Source organism: Petromyzon marinus, chromosome 53, assembly GCF_048934315.1.
Source record: "Petromyzon marinus isolate PM22_M1 ecotype Great Lakes invasive population chromosome 53, UKy_Petmar_22M1.pri1.0, whole genome shotgun sequence".
Classification (NCBI taxonomy): domain Eukaryota; kingdom Metazoa; phylum Chordata; class Hyperoartia; order Petromyzontiformes; family Petromyzontidae; genus Petromyzon; species Petromyzon marinus.
In genome coordinates, this window is record NC_133719.1 from 10,838,370 (window position 1) to 10,864,474 (window position 26,105).

Genomic DNA, 26,105 nt, shown 5'->3' on the forward strand with positions numbered 1-26,105 from the left:
AAAAAGACAATTTATGCATCATACGTTAACGTCAGTGAGAAGTCAGTTTTAACATTTATTAAAATAGACTAAAAAGCTACAGACTTAGTGCTGCTTGGAAGCGAATCATCAAACAATACATTGTTTAAATGCATGCCTATACAGGTCACCATACTTAATAGGGATTACCGTTGCTACGGCTATTTGAGTTCACACAATCGACAGGCAGTACAAGAACAAAGGGCTCCCACAATGCACATGCATAATGTGTGTTGCTTACCATATAAATATACATTCATTAAACCCCTCCCCACTTCGCGCAAGAATAGCACGGAAGTGACGTCAACACATCTGCCCCTCTATTTAAGGAACGAAACACGTTGACTTCACAAATCTGGCTGTCGCCTGATGAAGCTAGTTGTAATTACTGAAGAAACGTCGTACTCAGATTGTAAACGTTGTGGGTTCACTCTTCAACACACAACCGGTTAGTGCTGTACTAGTGACGAATTGGCACGTTCTGTTTACGTGACAAACCTTACTAATTGGCTGTGTCGGGTGGTGGTGGGTTTTAACAACACATTTATATATTTACGCGATCTAACCCACCAAAAACCCCCCCTGTATTATGGAAGATTAAAGAGCCCGAGTGGATTTGTTGAAATTGATATAATAATCTTATGCGTCCAGACTTTTGGGCCACCCTGTAAAACAAGTGACGTTTCAGGCAATGGCCCTTCTTCGTGGTACATGCATAGGGAGAGACGCCCGGTAGAGACAAGAATGGACGATAAGAGTTGGAGAGTGCACTTGTTTACACCATGGCTCCTGGTAACAATAAAAAACACGTGTTTTTTTTATTTGAATAGCTAGCTATATAGGGAATCCTCTACTTACGAACGAGTTAGGTTCCAGAGGTCTGTTTGTAAGTCAATTTGTTCGTAAGTCCAGCTTTACTCCTGTCGACTCCAAACATGTTGTACGGCGTGTACACTAAACACGGGGCATGACTTTACAAGTTCTAGAATCTTCTGCAGATGCCACTGGTTCTTAATGTTCTGCAGATATAGATGCCACTGGTTCTTCGTGTTCTGTCGATGTAGATGCCACTGATTCTTCACGTTCTGCAGATGTAGATGCCACTGGTTCTTAATGTTCTGCAGATATAGATGCCACTGGTTCTTAGTGTTCTGTCGATGTAGATGCCACTGATTCTTCACGTTCTGCAGATGTAGATGTCACTGGTTCTTCGTGTTCTGCAGATGTAGATGCCACTGATTCTTCACGTTCGTCAGATGTAGATGCCACTTGTTATTCACGTTCTGCAGATGTAGATGCTACTGGTTCTTCACGTTCTGCAGATGTAGATGCCACTGGTTCTTAATGTTCTGCAGATGTAGATGCCACTGGTTCTTCACGTTCGGCAGATGTAGATGCCACTGATTCTTCATGTTCTGCAGATGTAGATGCCACCGGTTCTTGATGTTCTGCAGATATAGATTCCACTGGTTCTTCACGTTCGGCAGATGTAGATGCCACTGGTTCTTCACGTTCGGCAGATGTAGATGCCACTGGTTCTTCGTGATCTGCAGATGGAGATGCCACTGGTTCTTCACGTTCTGCAGATGTAGATGCCACTGGTTCTTAATGTTCTGCAGATGTAGATGCCACTGGTTCTTCGTGTTCTGCAGATGTAGATGCCACTGGTTATTCACGTTCTGCAGATGTAGATGCCACTGGTTCTTCACGTTCTGCAGATGTAGATGCCACTGGTTCTTAATGTTCTGCAGATGTAGATGCCACTGGTTCTTCGTGTTCTGCAGATGTAGATGCCACTGGTTCTTCGTGTTCTGCAGATGTAGATGCCACTGGTTCTTCACGTTCTACAGATGTAGATGCCACTGGTTCTTCACGTTCGGCAGATGTAGATGCCACTGGTTATTCACGTTCTACAGATGTAGATGCCACTGGTTCTTCACGTTCGTCAGATGTAGATGCCACTGGTTCTTCACGTTCTGCAGATGTAGATGCCACTGGTTCTTCACGTTCTGCAGATGTAGATGGCACCACCGACTCTCGTAGGTCGAATATTCGTAAGTAGAGGAGTCCCTGTAATTATTAAACCAGTGATGTAATTGACATTCCCATCCTCGGCCATGCCATCGCAAATATAAATATTCGAAGCAGGATTTGTAAAATGACGTCAACGCACACAAATTACATAAACCCAATGAAGGGTTTAATTGTTTTGGTGTTAGATCGCGTAAATAGAAAATTAATCGTTAAACCCTCCACCAGCCGACACAGCCAAAAATGAGTGGCCAATTAGTGGCGGGTTTAAACGACGCATTTACATTTACGCGATCTAACCCAACACACACGCAACAGTTTAACACGTAGGCTTTCGCGACCGAATTTGTATTATTATTATAACCCAACCTTTACCGGACATCCACGTAACATTGTTATTTGTGTGTAGATACATTAACCCCATCACACACCACCCCCGTCTGGCCACCCGATCGCCTCGCAAGTGGCGACATCGCAGTTATCCCAGCCCTTCCGTGTCTATTTAATTCCCGAGACAGCAAAGAGGATTTGTCCACAACTCTCTGGCTGTCCGCCTCACGATGATGATGATGATGATGCTCGTTGTCGTTCTCTGGCTGTCCGCCTCACGATGGTGACGATGATGATGCTCGTTGTCGTTCTCCGGCTGTCCGCCTCACGATGATGATGAAGATGATGCTCGTCGTTCTCTGGCTGTCCGCCTCACGATGATGATGATGCTGCTCGTCGTCGTTGTCGTCGTTGTAATCACCGGCGACGAAACGTCACGGCTACTCGAATTGTTCAATTGTTGTCGTGGGTTTACTCTGCAACACGCAACCGGCGAGTGCTAAGCTAGTCACGAATTTAGTTTACGTGACGCGACCTTTATGTATTGGCCCTGTCGGGTGGCGGCGGCGGGTTTTAACGACGCAGTTATTTGAACGCGATCTAAACCCAACAAAAACAAGCCAACAACTTTATGATGGCACAAAATACTGGAGGAAGGGCCTTTGCCGTTGATGCCCCCAGGGTCTGTAATGCTATCGCCAGTAAACTGCAACTTGGATCACTACCTGTGAGATATATTCTTGGTTCTTTCGGTAAAGTCACGTAGAAGGGAAATAATAAAATAATAAAAATAAAACATAGTATACCGAAAGAACCAAGAATATGAATCCCTGCAGTCACGAAAGCTTTAAATTAAAATTTACCTGTGAGATCTTCACTGAAAACTGTTCTTGAGGAGCTGTACACCCCTAGCTGCCACTGCTATGCAGAGTGGACCGAAATCAAATGCATCACTCTGGATGACCGCTGCAAAGTATGATCTTGTGTTTTGATTATAGTGTGCTGGTCTTTAAAGGTGCATTGAAAAAAATATTCTGCTACTGATACTCCTGCTGTTGTGGAGTGACTCATGTTGCCAGCTATGGCTGCAAAGTTTGGTCGTACATGTTATGTTAAATTTGAATCACAATTCCTATGAACACTATTTCATTGTTTTTATAGCTTTATTTTGTTGATTTCGAAAACGTTTTGGTTTTGCCATGTTTGTTTGTTGTAGTACAGAGTTAGCCTGATAACTTGAATCTAAATTGTCTTGTGGTTATTCTTTGAGTCTTTCGGTAAAGCCACGTAGATAGAAAAAAAATATCAAAAAGTTTCGATCGCAACACAAGCAATCGTCATCAGGTGAAAACATATAGCGGGAGAGCTGCTGAGGCAGGACAAATAGTCATATCACAAGTTTTTATTAAATTTTCTATCTACGTGGCTTTACTGAAAGACCCAAAAATATGAATTCCTGCAGTGACGAAAGCTTTAAGTCAATGTCTATGGTTGTTATTATTTGACTTGCATCCCACTGGGATTTTTGCACACAGCGTTGATATACAGTGTTTTTTCTGGAAGACTTTGCTGATTTTTCCTGGATTTTTCTGTTGCGCGTAGTCACTTTGATATGTTCTTTGTTCATGTGTTTGTTTGTTGAGGATGCACCCGAGTCAAGGCGAAGTTGTGAATATCTGCCGAAATATTTAGCGTGTTTCCCGACATGCAACAAACTGGAAATTTACCATGTGGGTACTTTCCAGACTGTACACCATGCAAAAAGTATAAAAATACACTTTTATTTTTTTTTGGGGGGGGAGGGGAGCTCAATAATGCATTTATATTTTGCACAGCAAGTGAGCTGTGACGTCACATATGTCACGTGACCCGCGCATGTGGAAGCGTAACGCAGTGTAGTGTAGTGGTTAGCGCGCTGTGTGTAATCTGTGCGTGTGTGTAATCTGTCTGTGTGTAATATGTGTGTGTGTAATCTGTGTGTGTGTAATCTGTGTGTGTGTGTGTAATCTGTGTGTGTAATCTGTGTGTGTGCAATCTGTGTGTGTGTAATCTGTGTGTGTGGAAGCGTAACGCAGTGTAGTGTAGTGGTTAGCGCGCTGTGTGTGTGTAATCTGTCTGTGTGTGTAACCTGTGTGTGTGTACTCTGTGTGTGTGTAATCTGTGTGTGTAATCTGTGTGTGTGTAATCTGTGTGTGTGTAATCTGTGTGTGTGTAATCTGTGTGTGTGTGCGTAATCTGTGTGTGTGTAATCTGTGTGTGTGGAAGCGTAACGCATTGTAGTGTAGTGGTTAGCGCGCCGCGCTACGAACCCCGCGACCCGAGTTTGATTCCCGCTCACGGCCACCACCGGTGACGATTATTTTAACCGGTCCTGGGCCTCCCCTAGGTCTACTCAGCCTCAAACGAGTAACTGGTGTGGTGTGTGAACATCGCCACTGGGGGGACAAAGGCGGCCAGGCGTGGTGAATCCAACTCCCGGGCGAAGCCGGGTAGTACAGCTAGTTCCTAATAAACTGAAAAGCTGACGTCATCGTCGGAAGGGTCCCTGTAAAAACGTCATCACAATAAAAATGTTTCGATGTAATGACGACATCATTAGATAAACGTCGATGTAATTACGTCATCACCGCAATAAAACGTCGATGAAATGACGCCATAACAATAAACAGCCGACGCGATGACGATTTTATGACGGCATCGTAATAAAAAGTCGATATGATGACGTCTGAATAATAGAGTAGGAGTAATGACGCCATCATAATTAAAACTCTGTTTAATGACGTCATCACTATTAAGTCGACGCAGTGACGTCATTGCCAAAAATCTGACACTGGCGATCCCACATGCAAGGAGAGTCTAGCTGGGTGACGTCACCGCGGGGCCCTGCCAGAGGAAGCGGGGGGTCTGAGCGGCGCGGCCTCGCCCTGCGCCTCCCCGCGAGGAGGAGGAGGAGGCCTCGACCCCGCAGATAAAAAAATCTCCCCTCGTCTTTTGTCAGGTGAGAGCAGCGGCGACGCGGACAGCCGAGCCGCGGGAGGAGGCGAACGGCCGCGGTTGACGGCTTCCCGCGCTCCGCTCTTCCCATAGGCCCATCTCCCCCCCCCCCTCTAGGCGCCGCGGGCTGGCGGAGACGGCGCGCGGCCCCGCGGTGGGGGGCGCTAGGAAAGAGCGTAGGCTTCGGTGTCTGAGTCGCGGGAGTTTTGTGTAGCCGCGGCGCGTGTCTCGTGTGTCAAACGCGTGTCGTGCGAGTCCCACGCGTCTCCCACGAGTCTCACGCATCTCCCACGAGTCTCACGCATCTCCCACGAGTCTCACGCATCTCCCACGAGTCTCACGCATCTCCCGTGAGTCTCACGCATCTCCCGTGAGTCTCACGCATCTCCCGTGAGTCTCACGCATCTCCCACGAGTCTCACGCATCTCCCGTGAGTCTCACGCATCTCTGTTGAGTCTCACGCATCTCCCACGAGTCTCACGCATCTCCGTTGAGTCTCACGCATCCCCCACGAGTCTCACGCATCTCCCGCAAGTCTCACGCATCTCCCGCGAGTCTCACGCATCTCCGTGAATCTCACGCATCTCCGTGAATTTCACGCATCTCCGTTGAGTCTCACGCATCTCCCGTGAGTCTCACGCATCTCCCGTGAGTCTCACGCATCTCCCACGAGTCTCACGCATCTCCCGTGAGTCTCACGCATCTCCGTTGAATCTCACGCATCTCCCACGAGTCTCACGCATCTCCCACGAGTCTCACGCATCTCCGTTGAGTCTCACGCATCTCCCACGAGTCTCACGCATCTCCCGCAAGTCTCACGCATCTCCCACGAGTCTCACGCATCTCCCGTGAGTCTCGCGCATCTCCGTTGAGTCTCACGCATCTCCGTGAATCTCACGCATCTCCCGTGAGTCTCACGCATCTCCGTTGAGTCTCATGCGTCTCCGTTGTCTCACGCATCTCCGTGAATCTCACGCATCCCCCGTGAGTCTCACGCATCTCCCGTGAGTCTCACGCATCTCCCGTGAGTCTCACGCATCTCCGTGAATCTCACGCATCTCCGTTGAGTCTTACGCATCTCCCGTGAATCTCACGCATCTCCCGTGAGTCTCACGCATCTCCGTTGAGTCTCACGCATCTCCCACGAGTCTCACGCATCCCCCGTGAATCTCACGCATCTCCGTTGAGTCTTACGCATCTCCCGTGAATCTCATGCATCTCCCGTGAATCTCACGCATCTCCCGCAGGTCTCACGCATCTCCCGCGAGTTGCACGTATCTCGGTTGAGTCTCACGCGACGTGTCGGACAATAGCACATCTTCACAGCACACTGAGGCCAGATTAAGTAAAGACACAACGCACGTTTCGCTGCCCGACAGTTTTTCGGGTTGCACCACGTCTTGTTGTTCCTGCACGATGTCCGACGTTTCGCCTCTTCAGTTCCAGCTTGCCCCGATATAAGCTCCCAGGCACTTTCGGGCAAGTCGCCGTGCAATAACTGAAGGTGGCTCCCGGGGAAGCGAGGTAAACGTCGGACCGTTGTGGCGAACGGCGCGCGGCGCAGCCACGAAAAACGCAACGGAGAGAGGTCACCGTGGCAAAGCGTGAAAAACCCCACGCAGGAGTAAGACGGAGCACGGAGAGGGGGTGAAGGTTCTGTCGCCTCCGTCCGAGGGGGACGCGAGATAGCGGGCACGGGCATCTGTCCGTAGGTTCTTCGTCGGCGAATGCGCCACGCTATGTCGCACCGACACACGAGAGAGAGTTCTGACGGCGCTTTAGTGAGAGGTTACGCGCGATTTCAAAGCTAAGTCCGCACGCGACGTTACTTGGCGCCGCAGTGACACCGCACGTCGGTTTTATTGTTTGTAACTGCACTGACATCTCCCCCCCCGCCGTCCCCGCTACACTTGTGGCCCAGAATGCGCCTGCCTGATTGTCAGATGTCGGAAGATGAGCAGCGTGGGTGGGCCATCACCACGCCCGATAGGGCTTTTTTGTTGGCAGCAGAAGACAGCGTGGGAAAAAAAACTATCTCGCTGTACTCTGCTTCCAACATTTGCCCACACAGATTTTCACCCATCCGCATTTACCGGCGATGTCTTTATCGCGTGTAGATTTGTGGAGCGCCTTCGTCTAAGGCACCTTACAATAATTATGAAATTTTACGTAGGATGGTAGTGGTTAAAATAAAGAGTGGGGTTACTCAGTGTGGCGGTGTCGTTATGGTGAGAGGAGGACAGGTGGGAGTGGGTAATGAGGGGTTGGGGTTGTGATAGGGGTTAGTTACAGGGGTAGTGACATGGGTAGTGACAGGGGTAGTGACAGGGGTAGTGACAGGGGTAGTGACAGGGTTAGTGACAGGGGTAGTGACAGGGGTAGTGACAGGGGTAGTGACAGGGGTAGTGACAGGGGTAGTGATACGGTTAGTGATACGGTTAGTGATAAGGGTAGTGATGGGGGTAATGACAGTGGTAGTGAAAGTGGTAGTGATAGGGGCAGTCGTGGTGATGGGGTCGTGATGGGGGGGGGGGTAATGACAGGGGCAGTGACAGGGGTAATGATAGGGGTAATGATAGGGGTAGTGATGGGGGTAGTGATAGGAGTAATGAGACGGGTAGTGACAGGGGTAGTGATAGGGTTGGTGGTAAGGATAATGATAAGGGTAGTGATAGGGGTAGTGATGGGGGTAATGACAGGGGTAGTGATAGGGGTTGGGGGGTAAGGGTCGGCTGGGGGATGGGGGGCTGGGAGTGGCAGGAGTTGGATGGGCTCATGAGAAGAGATATTTTAAGGGGGGAGACGAAGCAGGTGAGTGAAGAGGCTCGTTTCATACGCAGTGGAAGTTTGTTCCGGTGAAGGGGAGCAAGAAGGGAAAAGGAAGGAAAGCATGACAGGGTGCAGGGGGAAGGAGGCACACTGAGGGAAAGTGGAGACTGCGAGCGTGGAGGACGGGATGCCATACCTGTCAACCCTTTATCAGTGCGCTACCTTACTACAGACCACATTCAGACCTTATTGGTCACCCTGTGCCCCTTATAAATCTCAACGTTCATCCTATAAAGGCCCATCACAAGGGAGAAACACGTATTTAAACGGCTGTACGCCGTACGGACGTGAAAACTAAATTGCCCTGTACAAGAAGATTACGGGGTATACCGTATGGGTTGACAACTATGGGGATGGGACATGGTAGTGAGATGCGCGAGAAGCAAGATAAGGTGGGGCGAGACCATGGAGGGATTTATGGGGCTAGTGAGACATTTAAACAGACGGCGATATCAGACAGGGAGCCAGTGGAGTTGGGAATGTAGAGCGGAAGTGTGGGAATTGTGGGGTAGGTTAAACATGATGTACAGTCAAACAACACTCATGACCGACTCGGCGTGGGTAGGCCTTCATCCAGCAGTGGATTTTATAAAAGGGCCGTGATTCTACTCGTACTGAATTTGTGTTGGTTTCAAGTTGCGGGCGAGGGGTCGGTAGGGTTTGGAGGTGTTGGCGGTTGCCCCTTGGGGCGACGGCCACGGAGGGTGGCGACGAGTCGAACCGTGTGAAGGCGCACGATCAAGGAGCTTGTGTACGTTGTGCATGAGCAATGTGGTACCAATTTAATTGTCATTGATGTTAATAAGAGCCAGTGCCGACTTGCACTGCTTATCCGTATGGTTAAGCCGTGTTAACGTATGTACGGTCAAATCTCCGATTAGCACGGTTGGGTATGTATGGTGCGAAAGTAGTTCACCATACGTATGGCCGTCTTGAACACTCTTCTTTACAATATTAGCGAGCCACTGGAGCTATGCACTTTTAAATCATCTAAGTTGAAAACTAATTTCTTTACTGCTTTTTGTGTTTAGCTTGTCCCCCCCCCCCCCCGCACATACAATTACAGTACGGTTGCCTACGTACGGTGCGAAAGAAGTTCAACATACGTACATCCAAGTCATGTCAAGATCCAGTGCGAACATGTTAAGAGCCAGTGGTGACTAGCACTGGATCTTCACCATCCCCCCCGTTCTGGACGTCTGCAAGTTGCAGGGGGGTGGTGGGTGTTCCCGTTCACCGCCGAATCTCAGAACACTTGAGCAGGTTTCGGCATTAATATTACTTGGAGAGTCGTATTGTCGCCGTTTTATTATTTTTTTGTTGAGACAATACGCGGGCCCGATACGTGACGTTGTGACGGTTATGAAAAGCAGGGGGATATAAAGATGGGAAATGTGGCCCGCTGCCCCAAACTATACAAGGGGGTCTCACCGATATGGGATAAGATGACTTTTTTTAAGTAAGCGGGAAGGGATGTAACTGCAATGCAGCTGACGTAAAGAAAGTAAAAACATAAGTGGTGACTTAAACGAGCAATTTGTATTTCCACTCCCTCCGATTCCGGCTTCCGTCTATTTCAGAGTCGTTATGCCCCCCATCCTCGGTCCATGTCTCCCGACTCCTCACCCTGGTAACTTATTTCAGGTGTCGTACGAACGTGGTGCGCCGTTGTTTTTTAAAAATACATTGCACTCACCGCAAGGAACCGTAGCGACACAACCGCCATTCTATGATAGCTGGCGCCAAACTGCCATGCGCCCTCCCGCATGGCCTTGTGGGAGCCTCGGCACCGATAACGTTTTTCAATTAAAAAAAAAGGCTCTTCCGATTACGTTCCAATGACGCACACGTACGTCACTAAAAACAGTAACGATACAACGTAGGTTTACATAGCGTCGACGTCCGACTGCATGTCAAGAAGACGTGGGAAGCAGTGGGAATATTCATTTTGTCGAGAGACAGTCATTGACAAAGATAGGAACCGGGGGGGGGGGGAAGGTCTTGAGCCTGGACTTTAACAGGCACAGGACGTTAGCAGCGAGGTTGACTGGGAGAAGGGAGTTGCACGCTATTGGGGGGCTACAGGAGAATGAGCGACCAGCCACTGAGTGAAGGTTCACTGGGGGGTGTCAATCGAAAACCTTGGTTTGCTCGTGCAAAGAGTGCATGGAGGAGGGGATTGGAGTGAGATGAGAGGATAGAGGTTGGGGGCAAGTGTGTGGACGGGAGTAGATTCGAGACAAGGGGGGTCGGCAAGGGCGAGTCCGTGCAGGTTCCTGAAGATAGAATCAGAATATTTTTTCTGGAAGAATCCGATGAGCTATAAAACTCTTTTTCACAAATTGTCAGTAGGGGCAGGTCAGACCGTTACTACAACAAACAAAAAACAGGATAGGCGTGCAAAGTATAGGAAAGGTAAACAAACCATGTGGAAATTTATAGCAGAAAAAAATGATCTAAACGCGTGTTTGATTCTAAATTTGGAGAGAAAAACCGGGGGACCCGGAGAAAATATTATCCACGCAAACTCCATATATACAGCAGCAGCAGGCGTCCGGGCTGGGATCGAACCCACGACCTCCTGTACACCAGGTGAGGTAGTTAACATCTCTTAGCCACCTTGACGATTTACCTGGGATTGGAATGGGAGCCAGCGGGTGGAATGTCATGTTGCTGTGATGTGGTCACCCTTATTTTGGGTGTGGCCGGGCTGGTTTTGGTGGGGCGCCAAGGTGGCGAGATGTTAACTACCTCGCCTGGTATGCAGGAGGTCGTGGGTTCGATCCCGACCCTGACGCTTGCCGTATTTTTGGAGTTTGCATGTTCTTCCCGTGGGTCTTCTGGTTTTTCCCACCATTTAGAATCAACATCACGTGTTCAGAGTATTTGGCTGCTATATATTTTCACGTGATGCTAAGCCACTTCGTTGAGCTATCATTTGTGATAGCCAGGTCGCTTCTGACAAACAGCTATATAGCTCAGTGGGCCTTACCTGGTGAAATAAAAATAGTTTCGTTTTTATAATCTTTGGCACACATTTGAAACTACGTTTATGAAGCTAACACAACTAACGCTATGGTCCGAGTTCTTACTCCATAGGGACTCTGGTGAACGAAGGTTTAATTTCGACCTCCTGACATACTCTAACCTCTTGATGGTAACGCTAGCGTCAGCGACATCATGTTGTTGTCCATTTCTGCTCGTGACAGAATCAAAAGTACGACTGTTGTAACGTACACAAGGAACCGAGCTCATAAAACCAAGAGAAAGTTTCTTCTCGCTCAGACGTGTATATAGAACTTCTTTCGCACGCCTCACATAGTCAACCGTGGCTAATCGGAGGTGCGTGTAGAAGAACAACAAACTAAACGCAAAAAGCAGTTCCACAGAAATGAGTTTCAATCTAGATAATTTAAAAGTGCATAGCTCCAGTGGCTTCCTAATAACCTATAGTATTTTTACATAAAAAAATTGTTAACTAAAACTAAGGCTAGAAACAAACTATTTTTTTATTTTACCGGGTAAGGCCTCCACCGAGCTATTACGTAGCCGCGGTGGGGTGGCATCTACTTCTTACTGCCGTCGGCCAGTGGTGCAAATTCCACGTTCCTGTGTCGAGGGCCTGTGTCCACATTGGACGCTCACTGTTGGACAGTACCCCCACTGCTTTCTTTGACGTCAGAGGAATGAAGGGGCTGAGTTTAACCCCACCACCCGCCCCACCTCGACCTGAAGTTGAGCTCTCAACCGTCTGACAAGTGCCTTAACCGCGGTGCCACTCCACCGACAAGTAATGACGGTAATGTAATAATTGATTTGTTGACCCGATGGTAAAGCCTTACCCTTTCAGCAGCCGGTGGGTTACAAAACCAACGGTCCACCACTACCGTGTTCTCTGGATCTTAAGACCCCGACGAAGAATAAGACGCACCTCAAACCTTCCTGGTTCTCAGTAATGTTATGCGATCTGGTGATACAAACAGAGACAAATATTCCCCGTATAGCCTTTAAAAGATTGTCGGGGCAAGTGTTGTTAGCGAGCACCCATGAAGGCCGACACGGCGCACGAGGAGGTTGGTGGCCAGCACCACGCCCGGCCGCCTTTGTCTCCTCGGCGGCGAAGTTTACACACCTCACCAGGTACTCATTTGAGGCCGAGTCGACCTAGGGGAGGCCCAGGACCGGTTCAGATAATCGTCACCGGTGTTGGCCGTGAGCGGGAATCAAACTCGGATCGCCAGGTTCATAGGACAGCGCGCTAACCACAGCACTACTGTAGACATACACACACTCATCTACTGCATTATAAGTAAGAGGATATATACGCATAACTCTCTTTCTTTGCCACCATATATGTATGTGAATTTTTTTTAACCCACCAGCCTATTGGATTTCCAGACCCAATATCATCAAGCGGAAATATGTTTCAGCAAGCAAACCCTGGACCACTTTTTTCCCCATCAGGAGCTCGTCGAGTCAGGCTTGTTCAACCAATGCCGTTATATGACCAGATGTTATTTGCAAGAGCTTTACAACACGAGACGACCCCGGTTCAATGCTAAACGGCGCTACGTTTGTGGCCTGGATAACAGGATGCACCCCCAACTTTAATTTAAAAAAATCTTCTTTCGTTCTTTCGGTAAAGTCATGTAGAATGAGAATAAAATAATAAATTGATCAAATAAAATAACACAATAATATTCTCACGACGAAAAAAAAATGCGGGGTGGAAAAATTGCGTCTTATTATCTGAGGAATACGGTAACCGGAGGAGGTGCAGTAGGCTGTTTGTAGGCGAGAAAGGCGAGCGATTGACTCTTAACGGAACAAAACGCTGGCGCCAATGACAAACCCAATGCCTGTCGCTGCCTGTTCTAAATTGGCTGAGGGTTGATGGTGGAGGTTGACAATGGTGCCCTCCTGAAAACCTCAAGCCGCTTTGGAACCACGCGCCGTCACACGCGCGGCGTTTTCAGATCCGCCGCTTCTGCGGCCATCTGGAACGCTCTTCCTTCCGATATGAGGAAGCCGCTGGGAGCTGTGGCACTGTTAAATCATCATTCAGATTGCTAAAACGAATTTTTTTAGACCTGTTTTTTTGTTTATTGTCGTATTTTTATTATTTTATCATGTCCCTTCTACGTGACTTTACTGAAAGAACCAAGAATATCTGTTTTTTTTGTGTTTAGCTTGTCCTTCGCAGTACCTCCGATTACAACGGTTGTCTTTCGTGCGGTGCCAAAGAAGTTCAACATATACACATTACGAAGCCACTGGAGCTATGAACTTTTAAATCATTATCTAAGTTTACAAACTCGTTTCTTTCCGTTTTTTTTTTACATACGGAATGAAACGAGTGGCTCTGCGTTGGCAGTGCTGTGGAAATGCAGGTTTAAAATGCTTTACCCCTCGCGTGCCTCTGAGGTGAGAACGCGGAGGCTGGAACCGCTGGTTACAATTGTGGTTTCAAACCAGGTTCCACGTGGGCTTTCACAACCAAAATCATGATCTCGAGTTAGTTTATTTTGGGTTGCATCAACCTGCTCACCAATGAGCGTATACAAAATACCCTCCCCTTAAATTTGGTTCTGAACTCCGGTTTGGATAAAAAAAAAAATCCCGTCTGTGAGAATTAAAAGTGCGGGTTTGACTATGATGCGGCATGTGACGGACGTCTCACTCGCCGCGGCGGTACGGGTGGGGTGGTAGTGCTACGCCGTAGTCCAGGGGTCGGCGTCAAACCTGCGGCCACGGAGCCGCATCGTGCGGTGGCTCGTTGAGGAACTGCCGCTTCGTGACGTTACTTTGCTAAAGCACCGCCGTCTGGTATTGACGTGCCGCCGCGGCACTTTAAATATTGAGTTGGCAAAAAACACGGCTGCTCCTTGGTATTTTGGTTGCCGATGCCTGATCATGGCGAACAGCGCGCGGCACGGCCGCAAAACGCGACGGAGAGAGAGAGAGAGACCCGTGCGAACGCGACAACCCACGCAGGAATAATAATGAGTACGCACGGCGTGCAGTGAACGACGACTACGACGGGAACAATAGCGACGGTGACAACGACGATTTTAACTTTCCACAGCGGCCGAGTGGCCGCGCAGCTCCGCGCACCGGCGCGATGGGCGCCTTCCTGGACAAGCCCAAGATGGAGAAGCACACGGACCGCGGCGCGGGCAACGGGCTCAAGTACGCGCTGAGCAGCATGCAGGGCTGGCGCGTGGAGATGGAGGACGCGCACACGGCCACCGTGGGCCTGCCGTACGGCCTCGACCACTGGTCCTTCTTCGCCGTCTACGACGGGCACGCGGGCTCGCGCGTCGCCACCTACTGCTCACAGCACCTGCTCGACCACATCACCTGCAACGCCGACTTCAGAGGTGACGGCCGGCCGTTGCTGTTCGTGTGTGTGCGTGCGTGTGCGTGGCGTGTGTGTGCGTGGCGTGTTGTTGTTGTTGTTGGTGTCAACTCGGTGTGAGGAGCGGCGGTGTAGCGGTTAGCGCGCTGCGCGACGAGCCCGGTGACCCGCGTTTGAATCCCGCTTGCAGCCAACACCAATGACTTTTATCTGAATCGGTTCTGGGCCTCTCCTAGGTCGACTCAGCCTCAAACGAGAACCTGGTGCGGTGTGTAAACATCGCCGCTTGGGGGGCAAAAGCGGTCGGGCGTGGGGCTGGCCACCCACCCCCTCGTGTGTCTTGACGGCCTTCATAGGTGCTACTCACTAACAGCACTTGCCCCAACAGTCTGTTACAGGCTATAATGGGGGATCTTTGTCTTTGTTGTTTCATTGATCGCGAGCGAATGGCCGGTCGCCCGCTTGCGCGTAGAAGAGTCGTTTACGCCTGGCCACGCTCAGCCTCCTCCCGCGATCAGATTAATGAATTAACCGTGCGTGGAGGCGTGTTTACTATTGCTGGTACTGTACCTCCTGCGATTTGATTAATTAATCGATAACCGACCGCCGACGGTTGATGACGTCGACGGTAACAATCATTCTTGCTTCTCCTGGTAGCCGGCCACAATTCAATTAATTAATCGTGACCCACTGCTGACTATCTCCTACCCCTCTTCCTTTTCATTGTCATACAGTAGACCAGTGACACATTTACGGGGGGCGGGGGTGGTGGGGGGGGAACCACGCAGATGAAAAGCCACTGGCCTCACTCGCACCTCTCTCACTCCGGCCTTCCCTTTTTTCGCGCCCACAGGCGACTCTGTGGAAGTCACCGGCCCGGGAGGCAAGAAACCGCAGACGGACAACCGGAAGAACGAGGAGGACGACGACGACGACGACGAGGAGGACGGCGAGAACGAGCTGGTGGGGAACAACGCGGAGACGAAGACAAAATCTCCGGCGGGCCCGGACCTCGCCCCCGCGTCCGACCCCGCCCCGTCGGACGAGCTGTCCGTGTCGAGCGTGAAGACGGGAATCCGCACGGGCTTCCTGCAGATCGACGAGCGCATGCGCGCCTTCTCGGAGCTGCGCAGCGGCACGGACCGCAGCGGCTCCACGGCCGTGGCGCTCCTGTCGTCGCCGCGCCGCCTCTACTTCATCAACTGCGGCGACTCGCGCGGCGTGCTGAGCCGGGGAGGGCGCGTCCACCTCTCCACCGAGGACCACAAGCCGTGCAACCCGCGCGAGAAGGAGCGCATCCAGAACGCCGGCGGCAGCGTCATGATCCAGCGCGTCAACGGCTCGCTGGCCGTGTCGCGTGCGCTCGGCGACTTCGACTACAAGTGCGTCGATGGCAAGGGCCCCACCGAGCAGCTGGTGTCGCCCGAGCCCGAGGTGTACGCGCTGGAGCGCGACGGCGCCCTCGACGAGTTCGTGGTGCTCGCCTGCGACGGCGTCTGGGACGTGGTGGGCAACGAGGAGCTGTGCGCCTTCGTGCGCTCGCGCCTGCTGCTCACCGACGACCTCGAGGCCGTGTGCAACCACGTGCTCGACACGTGCCTCTACAAGGTGAGCGTGCGCGCTCGCGCGTGCGTGTAGTTTGCGTGTGGGGAGGGGTGGTGTGGTGGTTAGCGCGCCGCGCTGCCAACCTGGTGACCAGAGTTCGATTGCCGCTCGTGGCCAACACCCGTGACGATTATCTCAACCGGTCCTGGGCCTTTCCTAGGTCGACTCGGGAGACAAAGGCGGCCGGGCGTGGTGTTGGCCACCCACCCCCTTGTGTGCCGTGCCGTTCCTTCATAGGTGCTACTCGCTAACGGCACTTGCTCCAACAGTCTGTTGAGGCTATACTGAGGATCTTTTTGTCTTTGTGCCTGTGGGTGTGGGGAGCGATTCCCGCTCACAGCCACCAACACCGGTAACGATTAATTATCTGAACCGGTGCTGGGACTTCCGAAGGTTGACGCAGGATTAAGTGAGGGCCCGAGACGTCGTTGAGAGTCTTGCCCGTCGCGTTCTCCGACGGAGTAGGGGAGGGCCTTCATCCAGCAATAACTTGACAGAAGGCCTGTGTGTGTGCATCAATGAATTTGGCGGTGACGAACAAACGAACGAATGAATGTGGAGGATTGAATGAACGTGTGTTGTTGTGTGACCCTCCCCCCACCAGGGGAGCCGGGACAACATGAGCGTCGTGCTCGTCACGTTCCCCGGCGCGCCCAAGCCCTGCCCCGAGGCCATCAAGCGCGAGGCGGAACTCGACGCTTACCTGGAGGCGAAAGTCGAAGGTCAGGGGGCGTGCGAGGGTTGTGGGGGGGGGGGTGGGGAGGGTCAGCGTGAGCCGCACGGCATGCTGGGTGGGAATCGGACAGTGGTGGCGGCGGCGGCAAGCGGTTGTGTTTTTTTAATGTAAATTGGCGATGACTTGGAGGTCCGTGACGATTCATTCGCTCGGTCGATCCGGTGGAAGTGCGCGCTCGAGAATCGATTCTTTTTGTCGCGCGCCAAGATTGAGAGAGCGCTTTCGTTATTTCTGATTTGTAACGGGAACACGGGCGAGACGGAACAAATGAGGCCCATCGGCTCCATGCGAGGCAGGACAGGGACGGAACAAAATGAGAGACGGTACAAACGAGGCGCGTACGTTGTGTGCGTGTGTACACGTGCGAGCGTGCACGCACGTGTGTTCATTTGCTCATCTGTGCACGTGTGTGTGTATGTCCCCGAGGTTGACTCGGCCTCAAATTATTACCTGGTGCCGTGTGTAAATATTGCCACTCGGGGAGACAAAGGCGGCCGGGCGTGGTGCCGGCGTATATAGATTGAAAGCTCATTTCTTTAGTACTGCTTCATGTACGTATGTTGTCTTTCCCCCGCACCTCCGATTAGCACGGTCGGCTACGTACGGTGTGAAAGAAGTTCATACATACGTAGGTGCTCGCTATCAGCACTTGCCTCAACAGTCTGCTAAGGCTATACGGTGTGTGGGGGGGGGCGGCGGGACCTTTGTGTTTGTTGTGGAGCAGAGATCCTGGAGAAGCACGGCATGGAGGGGATGCCCGACCTCCTCTACGTCATGAGGACCATGGCCACCGAGCCGATCCCCAACCTCCCGCCCGGCGGGGGGCTCGCCAGCAAGTGAGGGGCGCGGGGGTGGGGGGGGCAACCTTCCTGCCCACACACACAGTCACGCAACAACAACAACAACAATTAAACGCGTTAATTTGTCATCGAGCTGTGCTTGGCAGTGGTGCACGTGCGTGAATGAATGTGCACTGACGAAGGGCCATTGCCAGAAATGTCGCGCGTTATGGATTTCTTATTTTTTAAGGCCACGGTGTTCTTGAGAAATGTGATTTCCCCCCCGACAAAAACAAAGGCAAAAATCTCTCCCCGACCCCGTGTAGCCTCTAGGCTTCCTGAGTCAAGTGCCGGTAGCGGGTATCTGTGAATGACGGGGGGGTGTGGCCAGCACCATGCGCAGGCCACCACATCTGTCGCTCCCCTGCGCTGTTGTCTTACACGCCGCACCGGATACTCGTTTAAGCCCGAGTCGACCTAGGGGAGGCCCAGGACTGAACTAAAACTGAACTCAGCTCATTTTTACTTTACCAGGTGAGGCCCACTGAGCTATGTAGCTCTTCTTCGGAAGCGATCTGGCCATCACAAATGAAAGCTCAACGAAGTTGGCTTATCACGTGGAAATTTGTAGCAGCCAAATTATCTTAACGCGAGACGCTGATCCTAATTGTGGAGGGAAAAACCGGAGGACCCGGAGAAATATCAACGCGACCGCAGGAAGAACGCGCAAATTCCAAACATACTGGGGTCAGGGTCGGCATCAAACCCACGACCTCCTGCATACCAGGCAAGGTAGTTAACATCTCACCACCGCGACCGGTTTAGATATTCGCCACCAATTTTGGCCTTGAGCTGAAATCGAACTCGGGTCGCCGGGTTCGTAGTGCAGTGCACCCACCAATGCGCACTATCGCTACGTACACCACACACGCCGTCGCGTTTGTGGTGATAAAGCTCTGTGATGTAGCTTCGTGGGTCATACGGCTCTGCAGCTTTGTTCTCAAACCCCTGAGCGTGTACCCGACCTCGCGGCCGCTCGTGAGCTTGTCACCCCGGTTCATGCCGATGCTTGCGTTTTGTTTGGCAGGCGCGGAGTGATAGAAGTGGCGTACAACCGGCTCAACCCATACAAGGAGGAGGAGCTGGTAAGGAGGACAATCGTAATGCCCATCGTAACAACGCACTTCGTTTACCTCGGCCCCGGCGAGTCTCAAGACTTTTTTCAGGAGGGTCCTGCCAAATTCTCCCGGCCTGGGGGGGGGGGTTGGCGACGATCACCGCCGTAAGCCAAGTCCGTCTCTCTCCTCCTGCGAGCAAGCGAGCGGCGCGCCCGGTTGCCCGGGCGTGGACCCGCCGTCGCCGTGACCGCGGAGTTGTGCGCGGGAGCTGCACGCCCCGACACGCCGGCGCCGAGCGTCTCTGCGGTTGTCATTATATATTTATTTATTCGCCACGGCCGCGTTTCCACGTGTGCCTCCCCCGCAGGGTCCCGTGGATATGGACGACACGTGGTAACGGCCTTACCACGGACGACGACGACGACGACGACGACGACGACGGAACCTTACCTCTCCACCGCACCCGGACTCCTCGACCCGCCGCGGCACGAGCTGGCCCCTGCGTCCCGTCAACCCCGGGGACTGCCCCAACACCCACGCACACCGTCCCCTCTCCCCCCCCCTGCCCCCCACCACCCCCCCCCCCCCCCCACACACACACACGACCCCCACTCTCCCCAACTCACTTTACGTCTCCCATACACTCACACAAGTGGTGCTGGCCCAATCGGCGACCCTGCCCCCTCCCTCCCTCCACTCCACCCCACTCCACCCCCCCCGCACCCCGTCTCTGCGTTGTTAAAAACAAATGTTGAATCAAATTTTATTGAATGTGCCCTGCGGAGTGTGAGGCCGCAGCGCTGCACGTGCCGGTTTCTACCGGAAGCAAAAGTACATTTCACCGTGTCCCCTCCTGTACACGTTGACACCAGCTCACCCCCCTCCCACCCATCGGATGGATTTGTCGTGATTTGAGGGTCGATGTTCGTTTCAAGAATCCATTGTATATTCTTTTGCTTGCATCATGTCTGTACCGTCTGTCTTGTACCGTTCGACATGTGCGCCGCAAGTTTTGTTTTTCCTGTCTCCGTACGCTCCGTCTCATTTGTACTGGTCTTGTCTCATTTCTCTGGCCTCCTGTATGTTCCTTCTCATTTCTTCCATCTCGCGTACGAGATGCCATTCTGTCTCGTATACGGCATCCCATTTTCTCGTACTCATTCTGTCTCTCTCGTCTATATCATCTCAATTACATTGCCTCGTTTGTACGGTCCCATCCCGTCTCGTTTGTCTCGCCTGTCGTTCGTGTGGTCCGTCTCGTTACGTCGTCCTCCTAAGCGTACATATGATAATTTGCGCGAGTCGCAAATGACCGATTCTCGCGCGATTCCATGCATGTTATCACGAGCGTTTGAATCTCTGAATCGGCGAATCGTTGCATCGTTACACGCCTACCGTCTTCCTTTACACTCCCCCTTAGCCCCTCCCCGTGTCCACGTGCGCGAGTGTGCGCGTGCGTTTGCTTGCGCGTGCGTGCGAGGTGTTAAATAGTAGCGCGTTCATGTTACGGATGTGTACAGGCGACAGGGCTCCTTGTCTGTCGGTGGTGGCGGTCGCGCCGTTGCCATTCCGGTGGCGGCTACGGCGTTCCCTTCCGTGGCGCTCGTGTGTCAAGTGCTGAAGGGGGCGGGGGGGGGGGTGAGAAGCTCCAAATCCTGTAAACGATTTACGCGTCCAAAAACTGGAACGGCAATTGGGAGGAGGGACAGACGAACCAAACTCTGGCCTGATGTCTAAACACTAACCCAGCTGGCCACCCAGCCACTAGTACTAGTCCTGGCTGTGACCCTATCTGGCTATCCAGCCACAAGTACTCGTGCTACCACTCACCCTAACCAACTAGCCACCCAGCCACTAGCACTAGTCCTCGCTGTGACTCTAACCATCTCACCAACCAGTCACCGATACCATTTCTATCTTTGGTGCTAACCAAGTAGCAAACCATCCATGAGTCTCTTTTAGCCATCCGGCCACTGAACTATCTCTTGCACTGGTTGAAGCCGAACTAAATAGCCAACCAAGATATTAATACTAGCCCAAGCATTGATCCTCATTTTACGAACTAAGTCACGAGCAACAACGCCGCTCGCAGTCCCTAACTCTTGACAAACTAGCCCGGCCACGAGTGCTGTGCTTCTCGTAGACCATTGGGGCTAAGACAAACGCCAACCGAATAGTCGGCCATTCCTAGCCGTAGCAGTAGTATCCTTACCACCGACTACGAGCCACCGGAGCTATGCGCTTTTAAATCATCTGGATTGAAAACTCAATGCTTTAGAACGGCTTTTTTCGTTTAGTTGTCCCACCCACACCTCCGAATAGCACGGTTTGGCTACGTACGGTGTGAAAGAAGTTCAACGTACTTGCGTACAACCCCACGCATAACCCTACCGCGACTTTGTAGCCCCCCCCCCCCAATTCAACTTTCAGGTTTTTTAAAATTCGCCGCGTCGGCAACGAACGGCCCCGTTTGCCCGTGAGGGGCGGTGCGCGGCAGAACGGCGTGGACCTCCTTGTGGCCACGCGGAGTCCCCCCCCTCCTCTCGCTGTGGTGTAGCCGCTCGGCTATCCGATCGTTCGAGTCAAATCGATTAAACTCGCGGCCCCTGCAGGGACGGCTTCCCACTCGAGGGAAGCCTGGGAGAGCCCCTCCAGAGCAGTGGTTCTCAACCCGGTGGGGATGGGGGTGGGGTGCTATACGTGAGACGATTTATAAATGCGTGAAATTATATCGTCCGTGAGAGTCATTGATGTATGAATCTGCCACTATAAAATAACTACGATACAATTAAAATCCATATCGTAACCTACAACGATATAAAATAACTTTCTAAACTCGTTTATCGTTAACAGTGTTGGCTTACAGGAGTAGCCAGCGAGCGCGAACTAATTACATCACATGTGCAGAGCGTCCGTTGATTTAAAAAAAATCCACTTGCAGTTACTAGCAGCTAGTTAGGGATACATAAAAAATGGAAAATTTGTTAAAATATTGATGTTCGTTATTCGTACATTTATTTCTCAGAAGCATGTTGGGTCAGGCAAGGGGTGGGGGGGGTTACTCGGTTGAGAGAATTCAACAAGGGTGTGGGTACAGTCGCGAACAAAAGGTTCCGAACCGCTGCTCTAGAGGATTGTTTTTGCCTGCTCTGGCACGCTGGCCGAGACGCCTTTTGAAGAAGTGGGGGGAGTCCCCAATTTCTACTCCACCACACGACCTGCCGACCGCCTGTCTGTGGTGCACACATTTATACCGCTGGCTGGACAGAGGCACACCTGGAATTCTAATCGACGACCTCCGTGGATTGCGCGCCCAGTTTGCTAACCCCGTTAGATCGCGGCAGCATCAAATCGATCGAATTTCTAATCGTCGGTTCGAGTACTTCACACAAGAGCGCTTGAAATTATTGGGGAGGGAGCGGGGGGGGGGATAACCTCTGCTTCTATGTGTGCCGCTGGACGGGAGGTGATGGGCGGGACTTGTTTTGTGGGGCGGGGGGGGGGTGTTCAGGAGACAGGCTGTGTGGGGGGGGGGGGGCAGCAGCGGCAGCCATTTATAATGTGGCCCTAAAAATCGACCAAGAGTCGATTTGTAATTTTGCAGCGGCCGATCCGCCCAGCTCCACTGCTGCTCCGTGCGGACAGCGCGAGGTGTCGCGCGCCCCACGGCTGTCGCGCGCGTGATGTCTCCTCCTCAGGGCCCTGCCGAGGAGCGGCCACCGCTTCTGTGCGACGCTATGGCCGAACGTTTCCTCCGACGCGAAGCCACAAGACTCCGTCGTCGACTACACGTTATTGTTACAATTACGATGAATGTTGTTTTTTTTCTAAAATAATGGAATTCCTCTTTTAACGTTTTTAATTGGTATTATTTTTTTAAACAATGTGTTTTTTTTTGCTACCGCGGTGATTAACGGCATGTGCTTAAAAGAAAAGACAAACATCCCCCAATGTAGTTTTAGTGATTGTTGCGCGCAGCGACATCGTCATTGCTGCTGCTGCTGCTTGTACAAAGCTTCGTTTGGTGCGGCGCGCTTTGCCGCTCCTCTGCCCGCCAGTCTGCGTGCATGCAGTGGGACGGCACTTTTGGCCGACCGATCGATGGACCGACCGACTGATCGATCAACCGACTGACCGTTCGGGAAGAAGGTTAAGGAGCGGCCCTTCAATAGGCTTGCTTGCACCGCTGCCTGCAGAAGGGCCTCCAGACGACAGTCCCTCTCTAGAGGGAGGGGGGGGGGCGTTATTGTACCCTACTCTGCCACGCCGGTCACACGGCTTGGCACAGGTGGCACTACACGCGCCCTTCTTTCCCGATCGACTGAATGCGGTGGGCCCATTCCTGCTGCCGGCTGGACAGGCCGGGTAGGTGGCGGGGGGAGGGCGAGGGAGCGATTTACGGAACGCGCTTATTGTTTTAACTCCTGTGCCGTGAGATGAATTGATTCGATTGAACCCGGTGGCCTCTGGATTGGACCGCACGCCTATCGTGCCGACCATTGCACAGCGCGGCACCACCCGTCGGGAAGAAGGGGCGACCCCGCAATAGAATTGGTGGGCGCAGCGGTGAGACGTCCGTGTCAAGTTCCTTTTCGTGGGACCAGCCAAACCATCGAATGGTAGACGTGGGAACCAAGTTCATTCAGGGATCAACGTCGTTATTTTGTCGGTGAGTGCCGGCTCGGCGCTGTTGGAAGACGGCACGCTGGGTACGGGGAAACCGTGCGGGGAACTTCGCGACAAGGTTTTGGCTGTGTTGGTTTTTGTTTTGTTTAAGTGTCGCTGCAGTGTCGATCGACGACGACGCGGCAGAGTCACAACCTGCGTCTTGGAGTCGAAAAGTGCGATTTCGCCTCTCGGGACCCCCCGGTCTGCGCGCGGCTACGGTGTCGCCGCGAGACACCGTTGTGCACGGACGTGCATGGATGTGGCGCGTCCTGCCCTGTTGTCAATTCACTGGTAGACATGCGCGCGTGTCGGTCAAGCGGGGGGATGGGGGGGGGTATTAAACTATTTTAAACTATTGTTATGATTTTTTTTTACCAGGTTAAGGCCCACTGAGCGACATGGCTCCTTTTCAGAAGCGACCTGGTCCCAAGTGATAGCCCAACGGAAGTGGCTCGTCATCATCATCATCACGTGGAAATTCATAGCAGCAGCCAAGTACTCTAAAACGCTTGACGTCGATTCTAAATGTGGAGAGAAAAACCCGGATGACCCGGAGAAAAAGTCCACGCGACCACGGGAAGAGAGAGGGAGACATCGCAAACTCCAAATATACAGCAGCAGGCGTCAGGATCGGGATCGAACCCACGTCCTCCTGTATATCAGGGGAGGCAGATAACCTCTCGCCAGCACGATGCACTTGCTTCACGCTGGTCAGCGCGAGTTAGCGAAGGCGCCACCGTTATGGGTTTTAAAGTTAACTTCCACGTGCCGGGCTCGGTAGGCCAACATGGATCGAATCCCATCGCGCATCCGGGACATTGCCGGTACATGATTCTTTATGAACGGGGCTGTGGGGGACTCTGTAGTGGCTGTGGGGACTCTTAAGTCTGGAATCATAGGAAAACCACAGGTCTGTTATTAGCTCGCGGTCTGGATGCAGTCTGTTAAATTAAACAGCGACCTCCCCCTGACTCCGATTTCCTACGAGTCGAAGTATCTGGACTCGTTCTTACTACTCGGAGACACCTTGGGCCTGCAGAAACAAAAACAATACGAGGTAGTTATTTTTCCCTACGATTCCAGACCCCTGTATAGTGTCTGTGGGGACTCTTAGAGTGTCTGTGGGCTCGTGTTGAGGCTGTGAGTCGTGTTGTACCCCCCCACCCCCGGTCGCCAACTTCCACTCCCAATGCCCGCGTCTCGGTAATCTGCCGCCCTCCTCCACCCTGCACGCGTGCTCCACCCTGCACGCGTGCCCCACCCTGCACGCGTGCTCCACCCTGCACACGTGCTCCACCCTGCACGCGTGCGCCACCCTGCACGCGTGCTCCACCCTGCACGCGTGCCCCACCCACCAACGCAAACCTCCGCTTTCCGGTTAAACCTCTCAACGCTTTGCTGCCACCTTCTGTTATTTACGTACAGTTGTGTCTTGGACCCTATCCTTGCAATCGTGGAATCGAAATCGCAGTCGTGGTAGGGGGGGGGGGATACACGACCGAAGCCCGAGAAGGGATTGAGGTCGAACGAAGGCGGTGATGCCGGCGAAAAGACGGCAACCGCGGGGGGGGGGGGGTTGTCAGACGGTCCGTGACATTACCTGAGCAGCTGTGGACTCTGCGCGCTCGTACCATGCCACGTGCGCAGCCGTCTCCGTGAAAGTTCGACGACGACCTCGCGTGGCGCTGGTAGCAGAGCGAATCCGCGCTTCTCCACCCCCCCCCCATTTGTCGCCTTCGCAAGTTGTCCCCGAGCGTGAACTTGGCTGCGACCGACTGTTCCCCACACCCGCCTCGCTGCGTCCCCGTCTGCGCCAGAGAGAGAGAAAGCGTGGGCTGGGATTTACCGACCGCCGCCACACACCACACCTCGACCCGGCTCCGCAGACAACGTTCTCTCTCACGCGGTGGAGGAGACCTCGTGTGGCAGCACGGCATTTTTTTTGGGGGGGGGGGGGTGATATAGTTTACTTTCCCAAATCACGTGTACCATCCGTGCCACCGTGTCTCTCTTTCCCCACTCCCACACCCCTATTTGATAAATAAATCAGTAAAACCGCTGCGTTTTGAAGCGTCGAGAATGTGTTTTGTTTTTGTTCGCGCGAGGCTCGACGTCTACACGTGAACCCTCTCGAGGTCCGCTCTGTGCGCACAGTCCCCGCGCGCGCTGCTGCTGCTGCTGCCCACTGGCATCCCTCTGGGTTCTTTTTGGGGGCGGTGCCTACGATCTCACGTCGACCAAATCGGCCGGGAGATTACGCCAGACGCAGTCGGATCTCGGAAGCTAAGCAGGTGGGAGCCTGCGCCTGGGACGGCCGTCAGGAGACGCGCCGTGGAGCTGTGCTCCGTTGGAGGCGGATCCTGCAGACGGATTTGCAGGACAATCCACTCTTGTCCTGTACTGCTTCTATGGCTCTCGCGTCTCAACGCTACCTGCCCTTGGACAACCAGCACTGACGACGCAGCGTGACATGTGGCCTCATAAGCCCGACGGCCCGCTCATGGTGTTGGGAGGCGCTCATCCAGCAGTGGATTGACGGGGGGGGGGGGGGGAGGCTCAGAGCCAGTGGTGGAAAGTAAATGCTACCACGGCGGCCGGGCCGTGTTTGTCAACAACAGGGTGATCTGTCGCTACTTGTT

The 26,105-nt window shown here is 52.6% G+C and overlaps 1 protein-coding gene across 1 annotated transcript; it reads left to right on the top strand.

The window, feature by feature from the left end:
• The first annotated feature begins 5,190 nt into the window (after nucleotides 1-5,190).
• Nucleotides 5,191-19,331, top strand: LOC116953833 (protein phosphatase 1A-like). The gene is made up of 7 exons (XM_032974083.2): nucleotides 5,191-5,377; nucleotides 14,288-14,582; nucleotides 15,414-16,168; nucleotides 16,770-16,887; nucleotides 17,626-17,737; nucleotides 18,768-18,825; nucleotides 19,166-19,331. Exons 2-7 carry the CDS (start codon nucleotides 14,324-14,326, stop codon nucleotides 19,193-19,195), a joined length of 1,332 nt encoding a protein of 443 aa, XP_032829974.1. The 5' UTR covers nucleotides 5,191-5,377; nucleotides 14,288-14,323; the 3' UTR covers nucleotides 19,196-19,331.
• The last annotated feature ends 6,774 nt before the right edge of the window (nucleotides 19,332-26,105 follow it).